The sequence below is a fragment of the Lutzomyia longipalpis genome, chromosome 2, assembly GCF_024334085.1.
Source record: "Lutzomyia longipalpis isolate SR_M1_2022 chromosome 2, ASM2433408v1".
Lineage (NCBI taxonomy): Eukaryota > Metazoa > Arthropoda > Insecta > Diptera > Psychodidae > Lutzomyia > Lutzomyia longipalpis.
Genome location: NC_074708.1, coordinates 6617688 through 6635493, shown reverse-complemented (window position 1 = coordinate 6635493; position 17806 = coordinate 6617688). Strand labels below are relative to the sequence as shown.

Here is a 17806-nt window from a genome sequence, read left to right as displayed (position 1 = left end):
TTTTTTTTAGAGATTGTATAACAAAGTCAAAAACGAAAATCTTTTAGAAAAACAATTTTTCTATTTATTAAGTTAGTCATAAAAAATAATCTTAATATGAATTAATTAATCGGAATAAATTTGACATAAAAAAATGGCACAATATTTGTAAATCAAAGAATTTTTGGAGCAACCTTTACGTGTATGAATAATAACTAGAATATACTTACTTTTGTCCGCAAAAATATATACCTTTTTGTATTTAATTTCGTGCTGTAATACGCAGAACAGACTTAATACGGATGATTTTATCAATGAAATTTGCCCTCCAGGTCAACGGTCAAACCCCTCTGTATTCCTCTGAGCGTGCCAAGATAAGTTGCCACCTACGCCGTGGGCTGTGCGTAATTATTGGATTTTCATGTGGTTTTTTTGAAATAATTCGTGCACTTTATTTCTCCATTATACATAATAGATTATATTCTTGTTTTCAGCTAATTTTTCTGTTTCTTTCATTTTTTTGAATATCATTTTTTTTCATATTTCAACAATTTCTTTCTTATATTTCAAAAAAAAAAATCTATTTCTTTCTCTTCACATTTTATCTCAATCAATCGACTGCTGGAAGGTAAACCAAAATCAATTTTTGCATGATATCCATACAAAATATAATGTTGGTTTAATGTATAACCAGGCTATCGGATTGTTTAACCTTTTTTCCTCCCCATTTTTATTATATAGGGGAGATTTGTGTGTGAGAAAAAAAATGTAATCTATGCGCTCGTCCATAATTTATGTTCTGAATTATAGAAAAATATTACTTCAAGCTACAAAAATGTTGTAAATATGTATGTTTTCTTGTATATATGGAACACAAAAGGCGAACTAGAGTAAAAAGCACATACACGAAAGCATCATGGTGTATGATTTATTAATAATTCTTTTGTGTAATTCTGCATGAACTTTTAGCAAAATGTGTTTATCGTAAATTCAGTTAAAAACAATGTCTTTGGCAATACAAAATATTGACATATTCGTACATACAGTGTTCTTGATGGGGAAAGTCTTTGCAGAAGTTTTCCTACTGCCTCCTTTTGAAATTTCCTCTCACAGGAAAGGAATTCAAACAATATATGTTCATATACATAGCAAAAGAAACTTAAATATAAATCCTTTAGTGGGTTCATAGTGTATAGAAAATTTTCTCTGCCTTGTACATTGGATATTGCAATATATCTAAGATTGTATAAATTGTGATAGATCTACTTCTTCCCTTTATCAACAAGGCTCTCTTCTTTTCAATCATATTTTTTTTAACCATCCTTTCTCTACAAAACGCATGGAAATAGGATTTATTTCACAATCCATACTCTTTTCTTCGATTTTTTTTCAAATGGTAAAAATAAGAATGAAAGAAAAATTTATATATCTCCTCGAAGAACACGTGAAAGTATGAATGTGTTTGTTGGAAAAATATGAAGTTTAAAAAAAAAGAAATTAGATTTACATATCTGTGTATACATACAATGTATATTGCATGTGAATCCCGTGGGAGAACACCACAAATATATCTCTTATATTTCTTTTATAAACAATAATCAGAATACTTTTGCGCATACCCACAGCATCTGTATGTACGCATATGTTTCTATATACAAATTTTTATTTCTTCCGGAAAAAATATAAATGATTGGAAATGGACGGGCAATCACTTTACCGAAACACCCACTCAACGCACTAATTCCCATGGGAATATTTTAATTTATCTCTCTCTCTCTTGAATGTGTGTATAAAAAAAGCAAAGAAAATGTTAATGAAATTTTTTCTCATGTTTACTTCATCAAGCAGCAAAAGATGGGGCTATTAACGAGGAAAATATATTGTAATTGTATACCTGAGTATATTTGTGGAAGAAATAATTTCATGTGCAAATTTATCCAGCATGCATACATAACCCATTTGATTCTGGGTTCTATATAGAAAAACCATTGTTAAGCAGAAAATAATTGTGGTGACAATGGGGAAAATGTGCTTTATAATACGCCACCCCGCCTCCGCCCCACATCATATATTCTCTAATAAAAAAAAATTTATTCCAATTAAAATGAAAATTCCAACTAAAATATGCTGCATGACATTTTTTGTTCGGGTAAAAATCTATAAGTTGGAGTATTATGCATTTAATTTAAATTTTAGATGAATGATTGTATCAATATGTACACTACACCCCTCATAAATAAGTCCACGACATTGCGCTTTCAGCAACGCATCACTTTTGTTATTGGCACTGAAACATTATGTACTGAACACATGTACAGTACAAATTGCTATAAAATTAATTTGTAAACAGCAAATCGTGTGTATACTAATTTATTGAAATTGATTCTGCAAATCGTAGAATGAATTTGATACACCTAGTCCTCTTGTTCCTTTCTCTGAACATCAGTGCATGCGGTACACGTGAATTATTTATGATTACATTTTATGATACATCTCTTGTAACTTTGTTAACACTTGGAGGATCGAGGTTTCTAACGTCAAAAATTTAACCTTTATTTTCTCTCAAAAGAAAGTATTTTTCAAATTTTCTTTCGACGATATTGAAGTAATGAAGCTTCCCTATACACGGATGTAGAATTTATTACGAAATCTTAAATAGATTTTAATTCTGTAGCGATTAAAAAAAAAGGTCGAATTGGCCACTTTGGCCCGCAAAATTCTCAATGGGTTAAAGGAAAAATTTTCAAGATGGCAGTCAATTTTTCAAAATGGCAGCCGTTATATTTGGGCAGTAACTTTGGGATTTTTCAGGGAATTCTTGTACCTATATTAAAATTCTGTATGGAATTATTCTGTGATTTTCCATTAAATTTAATCAACTGAAGAAGATAAAAAAGAAAAAGAGATTTGTGACTTCTCTAACGATCTTTGAAGAAAATCTAACAATAAGCAAACCCTAAGCTAAGTTTTCCTAGTTTTTTAATCACAACATTCCATAGGCGCAGATGTAGAAGTGGGAATCCTGTCTGATGGAGGAAAAAGGGATCCAAAAGGAATCAGATAAAAATAATTCTTCTTCAACCAGGTCTAAACGGGAAAGCTCAATTTTTCTTTAGTTTCAAAAATGAGTTTTTCTCTTTAACCCACTGATTTTAGCTGTGATTCTTTCGCTTTTAATTCTTAGTCAAACTTTAAATTTGTATCATAAAATGTAAGAAAAAGTATATTTCACAGCATACCACTAGGTCTATGCACACAATGCTTTTTTACGACGAAAAGAAATAATGCAAAAGTATGACAAGAAGGGTGTGAAAAGCACGCCATCGTCACGTGGCAGTCTTTCAGGGAAATTTTAATTTTAGACAGCGATATTAAATTTTAAAATAAGAAGGAAAAAATGTCCTTGCTTGTAGTTTAAAAATAAAAAAAATGTATTGTGCGGAATAAAGTGGGTGTTTCATTCTCATCATTCCTCTTTAAGAGCTTCTTCATTTTTCTTTCTATATTTTAATTTTCGTCTTAGGGAGACCCCTTCAATATGGCATGTAAAATGTTATTGAATTTCTTGAAGAAAAAAAACTCTTTGGGTTTCTCTGGTAGATTGCAAAGATGAATATAGACGGACAGATTCCGTTATCTATTATGCATTTTCCTGTATACTTTGAAACTATTACATTATTAATATGTATAATATATAGATTTTTTGAGACTTTGGGGGGCTTTTGAATTTTTATTATTATATTATACCCTTTTTAAACGTTGGAAGGAACTCACCCGTTCCAAATGAGGACGTGTCATAAGTTTTTAGTCCCGCGACAGGTCCTGTTCCTGATGATGATTGACATTGCGATGAACCTCTTTTTTAATTTCATTAGGCATTTTTTTATTATTATATTTTTATGTAAAATGGTGATTATTGAGAAAATTATTTAAGTAGTGAGAATGGATATTGGAATAGTGGAAAAATGTCTTCTTCTCTTTTCTCATCTTCTTCTCTTCTATTTTATCGGAATATTATGGGGAATGTTCGTTCATTAAATTAATATCAATGACTCTTTATTAACTCCTTCTGTGTCGTTTCAATATTGTTAAGAGTTTTTTTTCTTTTCTATTTTTTTTTCATCGTCACTCGATAATCACACAAAAAAACTTATAGGTAGATATTTTATTTCTTGCAGCATTCAATGAACATTCTATTGCGCTGCACTATCGTATATAGAAATTGTTGCAAAGTTTAATAAAAACGACATTTAGACTATTTAATGAAGTTACTATATAAGGGGGTTGAATCAACAATATTTTATATTTTTTTTTTGTTTCAATATTAAATTTGACTTGTATCGCAAATGTTTATTAAATATATATATTTTATTATAATATCCTTGTCTACTTTTGACATAAAGTATATAGTGTATTTTGTATATAAAACTTAATACTTTATATAATTTATGCATTCTGATTTTATCAATTTTCCTTTCTTTTAATTTATATATTCTTAAATGTGGTTGTGTTTGCTCTTAATATGTGAGAAATTACGCTGCTATTAAACGTAAGGCTGAGTCCACAATAGGGTAATCCGTACGTCGCTTTTAATTCGTTCTAACCCTATCGGAGCTATGCCCCTATTTTTTTTTACTACCCTGTCATAGCGAATTTACCACATTTTCTAGGGTATCTATTATATATATAATTCTTCTCTTCAATTATTTTATTGTGTTTTCTTTTCTTTTTTTTTTCATTTTAGCCTTAAGCCTTCTCCCCACCCCAGAAACGATCAAAACGATCGTGAGCTTTCTCAAAAGATTCCGTGCTTGGCACACCCTGACGTGATTTTGTATCATGCTCATAGGCAGGATCCTCAAGACGACGCAATGTTGAACCTGGTACTGGTTTATCGAATCTCCCCTCAGCTACAACAGACTGCGATGGAGCCGTAATAGTTGACATTGTCATGGGATCAGGTGTCTTTTGAGCATGCTGTACACTTTGTCCCTTTTCATCTGCAATATCACCCATTTTCCCCACTTGAATATCCTTAGAGGCTACAACGGGATATTCCTCATAAAATTGACCCAACATGCATCCCCCAAGAGAGTAAGAATAAGACACTTACCTTCCAATCTTAGCTGCTCTGCTAGCTCTGGCGGTGCTGAAAGTGGTGGTGGTGGTGGTTTATCAACTGGTGTGGAAGCTTTAAAGTCACTATGGGGTCTCATAACAGCTTCACCTACGAAAAAAAAATTCCACCTGCCGCATTAATTATTCATTCTTTCCTCTACTCATATAGATTATCTTTGGAAAATTCCTCACCATCGCGCACATTTTGTGTAACAGTGAATGTCTTCCCAGTATCAAGAGGCACTGTCCAATTCACAGGATCCGGCGAACGCATCAATATCTGCTCAGGTGACTTCACCCTTGTAGGCTCTGGCGGTGATTTAACAATATATTCAGCCGTTTCATGGCGCAATGCCGGACTATCACCTCTCCCATCATCACCATCATCTTCAGCTAAAATTACACACAAAAAACGATTTTTTTTTTCATTTTATTTAAGCTTCACTTCTTAGGAGAAAAATTAATCTAATCACTAAGTGATTGAGAAAAATCTGAATGGCAATTTTAATCGTCTTAAAATTAATGTAATAGGAGGATATTTGAAGCATGCATTTTTTTTACACGGATATGTTTGTGTGTTTGTGGACTTGGACAGGCAGTGAGAAAGTTTATTTTTATTCTTTTTTTCTAGCTAAATATTTTAAAATTTTAAGAAGAAACTTGAAAAAAGTATTTTCCTAATTTTATTATGCCTGTTGAAAGAAACATTTATGTTTCCAAAATGTCACAAGAATGAAACAAAGTTTCCTCTAATTCTCTTGCAAAAAAATGTAAATATAGAATAATCAAACAAGAATTTGAAAACAAAATCCTTTTTAACAAAAGAACTGAAAGAATTAATTCAAACTTAAAACTTTGAGAGAATATAGAACAATCCAATTTTTTTTCATTGAGCCATAATTAAGAATTTCAAAAAAAAAAAATGTCCTCCCACTGTTCCTTTATTTTCTTTATCTTGAAATAAATAAAGGAAAAAGTATTAAATCAATTGCAAAACGAAAGAAAAATCTTGACTAACACTAAAAATAAAAAGAAAACATTACAAAATTTTTCATGATAATGTTCTAAAGGTTCTAAACAAATTCATTTAATATTCTATTTTTGCTTCAGCTGTAAAATTTGAGAATATCCAACAGATATCAAATTTTTCTTTGAGTTTTTTTCTCACACAATTGCTAAAAAAAAAAGTGATTTTATTATAGCTCTGGGGTTAAATTAATAGGAAAAAAAAGTGATTGAAAGAAGCTTTTAATGGATAGCTCAGGTGATTTATCAATGAACCTTCAATACTTATCTTTTTTTTTGTATTTATCAGTGTGTTTATTTTATACATTGACCAAATAAAACGGCTGTGAAATCACAAAGACTAAAATTTTTATTGTTAGATGAAAATTAAAAGATAGTTTAGAGTTTTTTTTTCATTAATTACACAGAGACACATAACTACACATGAAGTGCTATTGGACAGAAAGAAAATATTGTTGATTAAATGAAATAATTGTGATAGAAGGTGAAGCCGAAAATTTTCATTTCTTTTTAAATTTAAAACCATATTTAAAGACAGTTCACTTTTTTGTCACATATTGCAGTGAATTTAGGTAAAAACCGTCATTTATATAGGTACGAAAAGTAAGTAAAACGCACACTTCTTTGCACAAATATATATACGTTTAAAATAATTAAATAAATTGAATTAATATTAAGGTTTAATTGGTTAATTGTTTTTGCCTTTTTCGAATTGTTTTTTTTTAATAATTTGGAAGATATTTATTTATAATTATTTTATTCTAATATCCTTATTGATTTTTTTTGGTTCTTAAATTTGTTTTGTTGAAGATTTGTTTTCTACTTACTTTCCGCCGATTTCTTTGTATTTCGCCGATTGAATCTGATCATGGAATCGGCCATCGGATCACCATTTATCACGGCTGACTTTGGTCTCAACTGTTGGTTGTTAGCTGTTTTAACTGATTTACGCAAATGAGGAGCAATGGGATGCGTATGGGTGGCATTTTTATTATTTGGTGCATCTGCATCACCATATAGTGATGGATTGGGTAAATGGGAATTGGGAGCCGAGAGTGTTCTGCTACTCTTGGTACGGAAAGATTTTGGAGTTGTGGATAGGGTGGCTAGAAACACAGAGAAATTAATTAATTAAATTGTGTTTAACGTTCTATTTGGCTCGCACTACATTGTGTTTAAAAAGAACCTCATCCAACTTAAATGAAAGCTTTTGGGAAAGTTTTTGTTCTTTTTTCTTAATTAATTAAATATGCAATAATCGTTTGCTCTGCAAGTTTCAACAATCTTTGGAATAAAAATTATCTTGAATGGGAAAATCTTAAGGAATTAAACTTGGAAAAGTTTGTCAGAGTATTGTTGGAATAATATTAAATGGTTCCACTTGATCCTGGAAAGGACATTATGCAGATTTTACGATGCAAATTCCTTAAATTAAAAATATTGACATAAAACGGTTTGAATAGGAGCATAACCACTCTAGAGGAATTTATTAAAGATTTTTCATTTTTTAGAAAACTACAAAAAAAACAATCTTCCCCTTTCACTCATTCCTTTAGTAACATTTCAAATAAAACTTTTTGTGACTCTTGAAAAGAATTTCCTCCATCAATCGACACAATGTCCTTTTCCATCGCGCAATATTCTTGACAATGAAATTTTCTACAGAAATGAAAAATGCACAAAGACATTACATATTCAACGAATAATTTACAAAATTGATACCATTTTGAGTTTCTCGACAGTTTCAAGAAAAAATCCTCCGCAAAAAAAAACTAACATCAAATCTCATGGGGAGCTTTCATGTGAAAAGTTTTTTTGAGCCCGACACGAGTTTTCCTGCGAGACTCTTTCTCACTTTTCTTTCCGCATGACGAATATTCTAATACTTGAATGGGTAGGTAACATACTTTATTTCATTGTGATTATTTTCTATAGATCTATTAGATTTTGTAACATAATAATAATAATTAAAAGCATGTCTTGGGGAAATGTACAGAAAAAAAAGAAAAAGATTTTACCATGCTTTGTTAAAATGAGCTCTATTTTTTTCGAATACATGCGAAAGTATTTTATTTTAATTTAAAAGAAAATAAGGAAGAAACATGAAATTTGAGGCACAATTATTTAAATAACTATTTGTTCCGAGTGAATTAATATTTATAAGGAGCAAGGATAGTTTTTACGAATAATATTTCTTTCTAATTTCTAAGAAAACAGAATTTTCATTGAAAGAAAATGCTGAAAAAGATGGAAAAGAAAATGACGAGCACTTACTTGGTCTTGGGCGACGTTCTTCAGGCCCTGGCCCCTTTTTGGCTACCTTCCCAGCAGGGGTGGTTGCTGTTGGGGCTGTTGCACTGCTGGTAGATCGTGATTGTCTCTTCGGTGAGCCCGCAGAGTCCGTAACTGTTGGCCCAACTGACTGAGATCGTCCCTTATGGCTGCCCTTTGGGATCTTCTTAGGGCTTCCCTTTTGCGGACTAGATTTCTGCGGGCTCTCATGACGCGATGTAATACTCTTCTTTGGGCTACCACGCTGAACGGAGTAGTACTCATCCTCTTTACTCTTTGGAATCGTTGGCATTAGTTTATCTCGTGTTGGTGATGGCAAAAGTGTCCCCTCTTCCACATCTACGTGTGCAAAATATATACATTTATGGTGATATTTTTACCACAGAGAGAGGAAATCAATGATTAAATTACCGGGACCAGTAGTTCTTTCGAGATGATGACGCACAGCATCGCGTCGAAGGAAAGCATTGCTGTCAAATGTTGGATAAACTTGGCCCCTGTGTGTGGGTACTTTGGTAGGGGAGCTCTTCTTCGTGTTCTCTTTATCTTTCTCCTCTTTGGTGAAAGGACGCACTGTAGATGCAAGCGATAGAGCAGACAGTGAGCTGCGACGTGAAACTTGCTCCCAAAGCTTTTCTTGCTTCTTATATAAATCAGGATCAATCTCAATACCCCATCCTCGGCACTGTGGAGGTGTGAAAAAATATAAATTTTATGAGAAATTGCCGAGGCAAAAAAAAACAGCAAAGGCCAGCATTTTTCTCATAACGTGACACACTTGAGCGCGTGAAAATCTCCTTCATCCCCTTTGGCAATATATGGGTTCGCTAAAAATGAATCTATAAAATGCTATATATATATGCGGTATAGGGGCGATATGGGTTTGGTGAAACTATAAATTGAATTTAAATTGAAATAGCGGACGCTGTGTCCTATTTTAGGCTAACCCCCCCCCCGGACACACCATGATTGAACACGGTAATATTTTAAATTTGCTATTTTTGTGCCATCTCCCACCCCCACACACCACTCACATCTTACCTTATATTCACCGGCTTTCTTCCTCAATTCAAGGACCTCCTTGAACCATGAATCACCATGTACTCCATATCCATTTGCCATCAAATTATTGTCATTTCTAGTAATGGTATCAGCTTTATCTGATGAAAATCCATATTTCTCCTTCTCAGAGTATCTTTGATTGTTATCAATTGGCTCCGCAATGTAATTCTTCTTCCTATACATCGTTTTATCAGTGCTATTTATATACAGAAGAAATTGGAAGAAATAGACACACACAAAAAAATATGTAGAGAAAAGACAGGCTAATAAGACATTTACATCATTTGGCTCTGGTCTGTCTAACAGCCAAAAACAGACATGTCTTTCACATTGAGAATTTCTATACTTACTTATTGTGCAAAGTTTCATCAAGCTTTGTTACCAATGGCTCTAACTCGAAAGCAGCAGCTGAAATGAGGTATGTTTTTGGTAACTTTTACTTAATTAATATGCCAGTGTTTTCTTAATATTTTTTTTAAACTCATTTTTAGAGACATTTAAAAAAACATGACCAATTTAATCCAGATTTTATGTGCAATCAATGAAAATCATTGAGGCAAATGATGTCAGATGATTTATAGGAGTCTATTAGTCATTGTGAAAAAAGAGATTTTTTTGTGAATTAAATTAATTCTATTCTGTGTCATCTCAAGCTTCTTTTTTGCAAGTCTCAAATAAACTAACAACCTGTTGAATGTTTAATTGAACTTTTTCCCTTACTTTGTGTTCTTTTCTTTCTTTTTTTTAATTATTTGCATATTTTTTTTCTTGCATTCAAAAGCTACAAGAAAAGACAAAAAAATTCAAAGCTAAATGTACAAATTGATCCGTTTAATTTAATACTCAACTAACCCATCTGACTAGGCTTTCTATTTTTAAATAAATTGAAAATTAGAATGTAATATTGTTAACTTCTGATCCTGATGTTCACACAACTGAAAGGATAGAAAGAAAAAAACGAAGTAAAATCAAATCAAACACATTACATAATGGGACATTCTAAGAAAAGAACATAAAAGAACAAGAGGTGCTTATCTGGAGAATATTTGAACAATTTTGTCGAATATTAAAAAATAATATTCCTTATATTTCTAATATCCGTTTAATTATTATTTTAAAAAAATCAGAATATTTCGTATCATTAAATTCTGTTCTTTTTCTTTAATTAGGTAATTAAGTTTAATTTTATATTTTTGTCATTCCTCATTTTTCAATTATTGTTTTTCAGATATTTTATTTTAATTAACCGCGATTTACGAACTTTTATCTAATTTCTCTAATTTTTATCTCATCTTAAACATATTTTAATGCTTTTTTCGTGATTTTTTTTTGCATAATACGCCCATTATTTATCTTATTTAGAATTTTATTGCATGAAAAATGAATTTTTCTCTCAATTATTCCGAATCTTACTGATATTTCACAAATATTCCGAATACATCCAAATCTTTGTTGAAAATCAACCCAGATAATCACCCCTTGTCAAAGAAATATTGCAAAAAAAAACACAACGTATATGGAACGGGGGATGTTGAGTTAAATTGCCATATAAGGATAAATATAAAGTGAGGTACACATCCATTATCCTATGTTCTTAATGTTATATACTTATTGAAAAAAAGGAAGAATAGAATAATAAAAAGTGAAATAGAATGTTGAAAAAGAAAATCAGCGACGTTGAAGTCGCACCTTCTCTTTTTTCTGTTGTTCTTTTTTTATGTACTGATGTAATTGGAATTGACTGCGCCGGTTGTTTGATAGCGCCCATTGATATTGATTTTCTAGGAGGCTCCACAGTATCATCTGTTTGCCCTCGTCTGACCCTATGTACATTAGGCCACACAAATTGCAGACGATACTCTGTGCTCAGTTTTGATATTGTCTTTTTGAATAGTCCACTTGACTCACCAGTCTGCAAAAGTAAGATTGATATTAATGCCTATGCTATTTCTTTTGATTTATGTTTTGTTAGAAAATTCACTAAATAAAAAATGAATCCATTCTGTGGCACAAAACACGCTCACCACTTTGTACCACACATGCCATATGGACAAATGGACACCCAAATGGCGCGTTCAAAATGAAAAGGAAACAAAAACAGAGGAAAAGTGATGTCAATGCGAAAATACCTTTTTCACAGACAATTGGTTCCCATCCACTATATCACGCATCGCTGAAGATGCGCGTCCATTTGCCACACTCTCTGGAGGACCTTCAGATTTACTACGTCTTGAAGGAACCTGACAGCGTTCTCCAGGCTGTGAAATATTAAATTACATTTTAGTTTAAATTTTTCACACAAACACCACAACATAATAAACTCATCCCCATCATATGGGTGGGTGGTTTTCCCACATACAATTTATATTCTACTTTTATACCTATAACGTAAGTAAGTCCACCCCCACCGAATAAACATTGTTTTAGGACACAAATTTCAGTTCCATTTACTTCCTTTGAATTAAAAAAAAAGTCTATCGTGTTTTCTTTTCACCTAAAAATACAAATTTTCGTGCAAATAAATGGCGCTATCTTGGACATGGAATCTAGAGCAAAAGCTCCCAAAAATACTTGTATACATGGAATGGTCAAGGCAGGAAGTTTTCCGTACAAGCAATTACTTCCTCTTTAAAAGGGAAGAGACCTCGTTTTTATCCTTGTGTAATGGTAGACTTTAATCTTAAATAAAACTTGAGAGAAACTGAAAATTATATATTGAAAGTTTTGGAATAAAATGTAGGTATAATTTAAAATAAATTTTTCAATCTTAATAGTTTATTTAAAATATATCCTTGTTCTAGAAATATGCCTCCCACCCCTAAGCAATGAGGGCTACACAGAAATTATTCAACAGAAATTAATCAATTTCCTCTCCTGTTTACAAATGCATTAACTTTGTCATTGAATTGCAAATATAATTGCATCAAGTCAAAAAAGTTTTTTTTTAATGAATTTTGCAAATTTTAATCCATTTAAAATTAATTTAAATTTCAAATCCAGACCTGATGTAATTAATCATAATACAGCAAGGATCTCAACGGTATACAAAAGGACCATGACACCAGATGGTAATGAATCTAAGAAATATTAATGTAATAAATTAAAATACCTCCATAGAAGCATAATCCTCAGATAAATAGGATATAATCTTCATCGCAGACTTCTTTATAAGGTAAATAGCATTATAAATTCCTTAGAATAGCGCAGAAGAAAAGTTATATTAGAAGTGCATTGGCTTTTATACGGGAGTTTGATCTTATTAATCAATAAAAACATTGACCATGCAAGACCAGAAGAATTGATAGAAGGAACTCGAGGTGAAAGGTGAGACCTTCTAATACACATAGAGTGCACTAAAATCATTGGATTATTATCTATCTCTCATATTTGAGTTTCTTCGAATGTGAAATATAATATTCCACCTGGGAATTCAAGATTCTTGTCAATATATCGTACTTAGAGACATTTATTCTAGCTCATGTCACTTCCCTCTAACCTTCCCCCACACACACTCACAAAATACAGCCACTAAGCCTTCACAGGGATCGATATGAAGCCGGATAGTGGTTATAAATGTGACCAAAAAGGACAAGAAGCATTTTAAGGACTTTCGTGGAACTTTGTATTAATTCTCAGGTACAAATTTTTCACAATTTTCCCAAGACTTTCCTGAATGGGGATTAGAAATAAACCTTCATAGGTTTCTCTCCCATTGGGACTCAAGAGATTCTCTTTCTTGACAAATATAATTACCTATTTAATTGAAATGAAAATCTTACCCGAGCTCTAGTTATATTCGTATCCCTCGTATTAGTTGCATTACAAGACATGAATTCGTGAGTTTTATAGGCTAACTCCGGGCATTTCTTCCGCCTTGGCAGTGGAGGCTCATTTATTGGTGCTGCAATGTGAAATAAACCAGACATGTGAGAATTATTGCTTTTTTTAAACCATCTTATAAACATACAATTTCAATGCTAAGAAGAAAGAGGTATTTGGCAAAAAAAAAATAATTTAGGAAAAAATAAACCTCTCACAGATATACGTCAATTAGCGAAAATTGCTCAATTAAGTGATTTTAATGATTTAATCAATATATATAAGTAGAAAAGAGAAACATATAGAGAGCGAGAAATGTCGATTTTCCCATTTTTACTAAAATAGCAAAAGCAATTTTACTAAAAGTTTTACTGTTGCCTTCACCTTCAGCAGGCTTATCCTCTTCTGTTGATTTTGAGTAAAAATGGTCCGCAGAGCTGACTGTTTACGATATATAACACATAAAATGTGAATTATTTTTATCTAATAAATGTGCTTTCAACACAAAAAAAAAGACTTTTCTTCACCCATTTTTATTTTATTAGGTATTATATAGTTTTATTTTGATTAATGAAGAATGTTATTAAAAAAAACTCACCAAATTGATTGGGCATCGGTGGTCTGCGGACCACTTCTGGTCTTGATCCTCCAGTATATTCATGCCATCGATAAGTGCTACGATATTCCGAATGGAGCTGGGTGAAGAAATGCAAAAAAAACATTAATTATTCACATGAATATTCTCTTTTATTTCTTCGCTATCTTTGCATCTGAAAGACTTTGAAAAATTAAGGGGAGGTTTTATCTTTATTAATCTTTGCATGACTGACGCTTATACTTTAATCTGATTTTTTTTCCACATTATTCTACTTCAAAGTGCTTTGGAAATTTTATGAAAATACGATGAGGAATCGCATAAAATTTCTTAGAAAAAAAATTAAACTAAACTTAATGAGAAAAATAAATAAAATTATTACGAGTTTCTGCAAAAAAAAATAATAATAAAAGTTCTTTCTTGAAATTTGAAGGAGAAACTCGAATTTTTAAATTTTCATTTTTGTGAAAGAAAAAATTCTTTCAAAAAAATAATTTTATTCATTTTCAACAAGATCCTAAAAAAGGCAACCAAAATAGTCCAAAAACCTGAGAATTTCCTTTATTTTCCTACGCAAATTTTGGATGAAACTTCCTTTCAATATTGAACACTTAATCAAAAACTTATGGAAGCTGATGTCTCACACTAATCCCAGAAATCCTCTACATATTATGGGATATCCTGAATGGCTGTCCTTCCTCCTAAAATGAAATTAATGTCTGGTTTCAACATGCAAATTCATTGTCAAATTATGACAATAATAAATCATTTAAAATTCATTGAAAATCGAAATTTGATTTGCCTGATTTAGAAGGATGAAGAGCCATTGAAATTTAATTTAAAATCAATGCGTAAATATTGTTCAAATACACATTGAATTTCCATCCCATTTTCATTTATTTTATTTTGTCACATAATATTTGAATAGAAAACAATGACTTTGAACGTTTGACCTTGGGGCACTCAATAAAAGAATCGAAATGGTTAACCCTTTTATGACTACGTGGTTATAAAAGACATTAAAAATTGTTCAATGAGAACGTAAATTACATATTTGAATGAAAAAATGTAAATGAATGAAGAAAATTTGTATTCTAAATAAATTTGATTGGAAACCCTTTAAGGACTTATGGGCACCTTAGAGGTTGCAGCCTCAGTGCAAGGTTCATTTGAACAGAATATACCTTAATTTCTCAAAGTTTATTTTTTAATTCTTCTAAAAAAAACTCGAGAGAGTTAATTTTCTATTCAATAAAAAAGAAACATCTGTGTCGTAAAAGGGTTATCATACAACCAAAAATATATCAGACGAATGAATAGAATAATTTTCAAACAGAAATTCAATCATTTTTCTTAATTTTTTAACAGGAAAAAGTCAAACTAATTAATTCTCAGAAACTTTTCACTCTTTCACAATTAAAAAAAAATCTTTTTTAAGAAATAAATAAATATTTAGAAATTAGATTACTTGCACTTGAATTAGCTTCAATTTGAACTAAATAGAAACACCCACAGTACTGAGAAAAAATTAAAAATATTTCTGCAAAAATGCACTCTCACGTTCGTCCCAACTCTTCGTGCGGTATTTTAACACTGACCATTAAAATATATTAATTAAAAAATTAAAGGTATATCTCCAAACGGCAAAGAGTGCGGTAGAGTGAGGGAATTTATTATGAAAAAAAACATGTGATTATTTTATTATGGTTTACGCTTCCACCCCACCAAATAAGCTCAATTTATTACATTTTCTACTCTCTCTTTTCCACTGCAGATAGGTTTCGTTTTGGAACGCAAAACTATTTCATTCTGCGAAGGACTAAAAACACGATTGTTGGAAATTCTACGAATACTTTCGTCCACCATTTTCAGGAGGAAAATCATAGTGCAATGACACAGCATAATGTTCCGCAATGATATAAATGTATGAACATAGGAAACGTTCCTCATCATAAATTCTTTTAAAATTTTCATGCATTTCAATTTATAGAACCATCGCCCTTCTGGTAGGTAGGTATGGAGCATGTGTTGAACTACATTTTCTTTTTATATCCTTCCTTGAGAGTATGAGGCAATTATCCGCATTGGAGTCTATACTAGTTACCGGGAAAAAGGACGTTTTCGTCAACTCACCTTATCGATTGGCATTGATGGACACGCTCTGCACAAATTCCAGAATGAGCCAATCATGAATAATTCTTTTTCGTTGAAGACCTTTCTTTATAAAATATTTTGTGGTTTCTTTTGCGAAATTCAATTGATTTTCTTCTCTTCTTTGTAATCAACTTTTTTTTAGGGGAGATTCCACAGCTAAAGCCCAGGGGTTTTGGATCTTATTAAATTTTCAATACTTCATCTGGGTTTGATTTGCCCCTTTTGCAGTTTTAGTTCGTTTTATAGTTTAATTTTACCACTCCAGCTCTATATTAAACTTTAATGAAAAGGTTAATTGATTCTTTTTTCAGGCCTTTTTTGTGATTTATTCTCCTCTCTTTTTTTCCTCTCCTCTGCACAACTCTTCGTATTACGAAATACTTTCACAATGTAGTTCCACTTCACCGGTATTGAAATTTTTTTCGTTCAATGCGAATGCAGTTTCATTGATACATTCTTCACTGAATTGTATCCAATTGCAGAAAGATCGTTGTGGGAAACACAAAAATTCTATCACGAATATTACTCTGGCGAATAGAGGGATAAAAAAGAAGAACTTTTCACTTGAATAAGAATTTCAAAAATGTGTGACCACCTTTTTTTTTTGAAGGGATCACACTTGAATTCCTTTTGCCACTGAATAAAGGGTAAAATACCGAATTTCTCGGAAAAGTGCAACACAGTTGTGGGTGTTAGAAAATGCAAAGGGAAAAACCGCGAAAGTATGTCTATTATCCAGAGATTTTGAAAGGTGAAAGAATCTCCCAAAAAGACTATTCTCCACACAAGAAGAATGAACCACTTGCAATAGAAATCAATACCGATGAGCGAGAAGGAAAAATTTTCCCATTATATTCATGACTTTCTCTGACTTTTCATGTTGTGCGCAACGCGATTTTTTTCCAGTTCTCCAGTCAAATGTATTGGCGCCATCATCTCAAAATTGTTTCTTTATCATTTTTTTAAAGTCTATCATAAACATGAAGGTACAACCAACATGCAATACAATTGTAGCTCACGGAGGTAAATCATCTGAAGAAAGTTCATACGGGGAAGAAATGAAAATTTATCAATTTTTGTGGGAATTTTGCAATTTAAATCGATTAATTTGATCGAGCTCCATCTATCGTTCAACTCATGCACCACAGCAATTGCTTATATGTATATGTTGGTATGCGGCAACATAAAATACGTTCCACAAACCCCGCGGTATTTAAGTCCCCTACAAAAATTCTCGCTCGAATGCTCGTTGATTCTCCAGCGGAGGAACTCTTTCATTGAAAATGTAATTCTTTGTTGAATTTTATGCTGCTTATGCTATTCTTATTATGATGCTATCTGATAATAACTTTTTATATATAGCAGTGTCAGAAGTCAAGAAGATTGTGGTTGGTCTTTTCTTAAATTAAGAGGTCTAAAAACTGAGTCCATCTAATCTAATTTCCAAAAATAATTAAAATGATCATTAAAATACTTTAAAAATTATTTTACTGCTAGATAAGCAGATAAAAAAGAAAAAAAATTATGAGAGTGCCTAGAATTGAACTCTCGACAATTCCATTGGGAGTAAGTGTTCTTATCCACTGCACCACTAGACTAGTAAAACGAAACATTGTTGGATTTAAGGAGCGAATTTTTTTAGTCTATTTTTCGAGCTTCTGGAGAAATTTTAAAGATTTTAAAACCTTCTCCAATTAATTTTATAAAGTTTATATAGAAAAAATGTGATTTTCCTGGCCTAACAAGTGTTCATTTGTCCTA

At 31.7% G+C, this 17806-nt stretch overlaps 1 protein-coding gene across 6 annotated transcripts; it reads right to left on the bottom strand.

Moving 5' to 3' along the window:
- Nucleotides 1-406: 406 nt before the first annotated feature.
- LOC129788914 (mucin-2) lies at nt 407-16874 on the bottom strand. Of its 6 annotated transcripts, none has more exons than XM_055825333.1 (14): nt 16025-16874; nt 13895-13991; nt 13681-13737; nt 13257-13378; nt 11607-11735; nt 11167-11389; nt 9828-9885; nt 9457-9673; nt 8827-9100; nt 8398-8754; nt 6951-7229; nt 5290-5490; nt 5093-5206; nt 407-5021 (listed from the first exon to the last, which is right to left on the bottom strand). In XM_055825333.1, exons 1-14 carry the CDS (start codon nt 16079-16081, stop codon nt 4726-4728), a joined length of 2481 nt encoding a protein of 826 aa, XP_055681308.1. In that variant the 5' UTR covers nt 16082-16874; the 3' UTR covers nt 407-4725. The 6 variants fall into 6 exon arrangements, with proteins under 6 accessions (XP_055681308.1, XP_055681311.1, XP_055681309.1 ...); XM_055825336.1 differs by having other exon boundaries at nt 407-4979; nt 16025-16848; XM_055825334.1 differs by having other exon boundaries at nt 9457-9652; nt 16025-16848.
- Nucleotides 16875-17806: the final 932 nt, after the last annotated feature.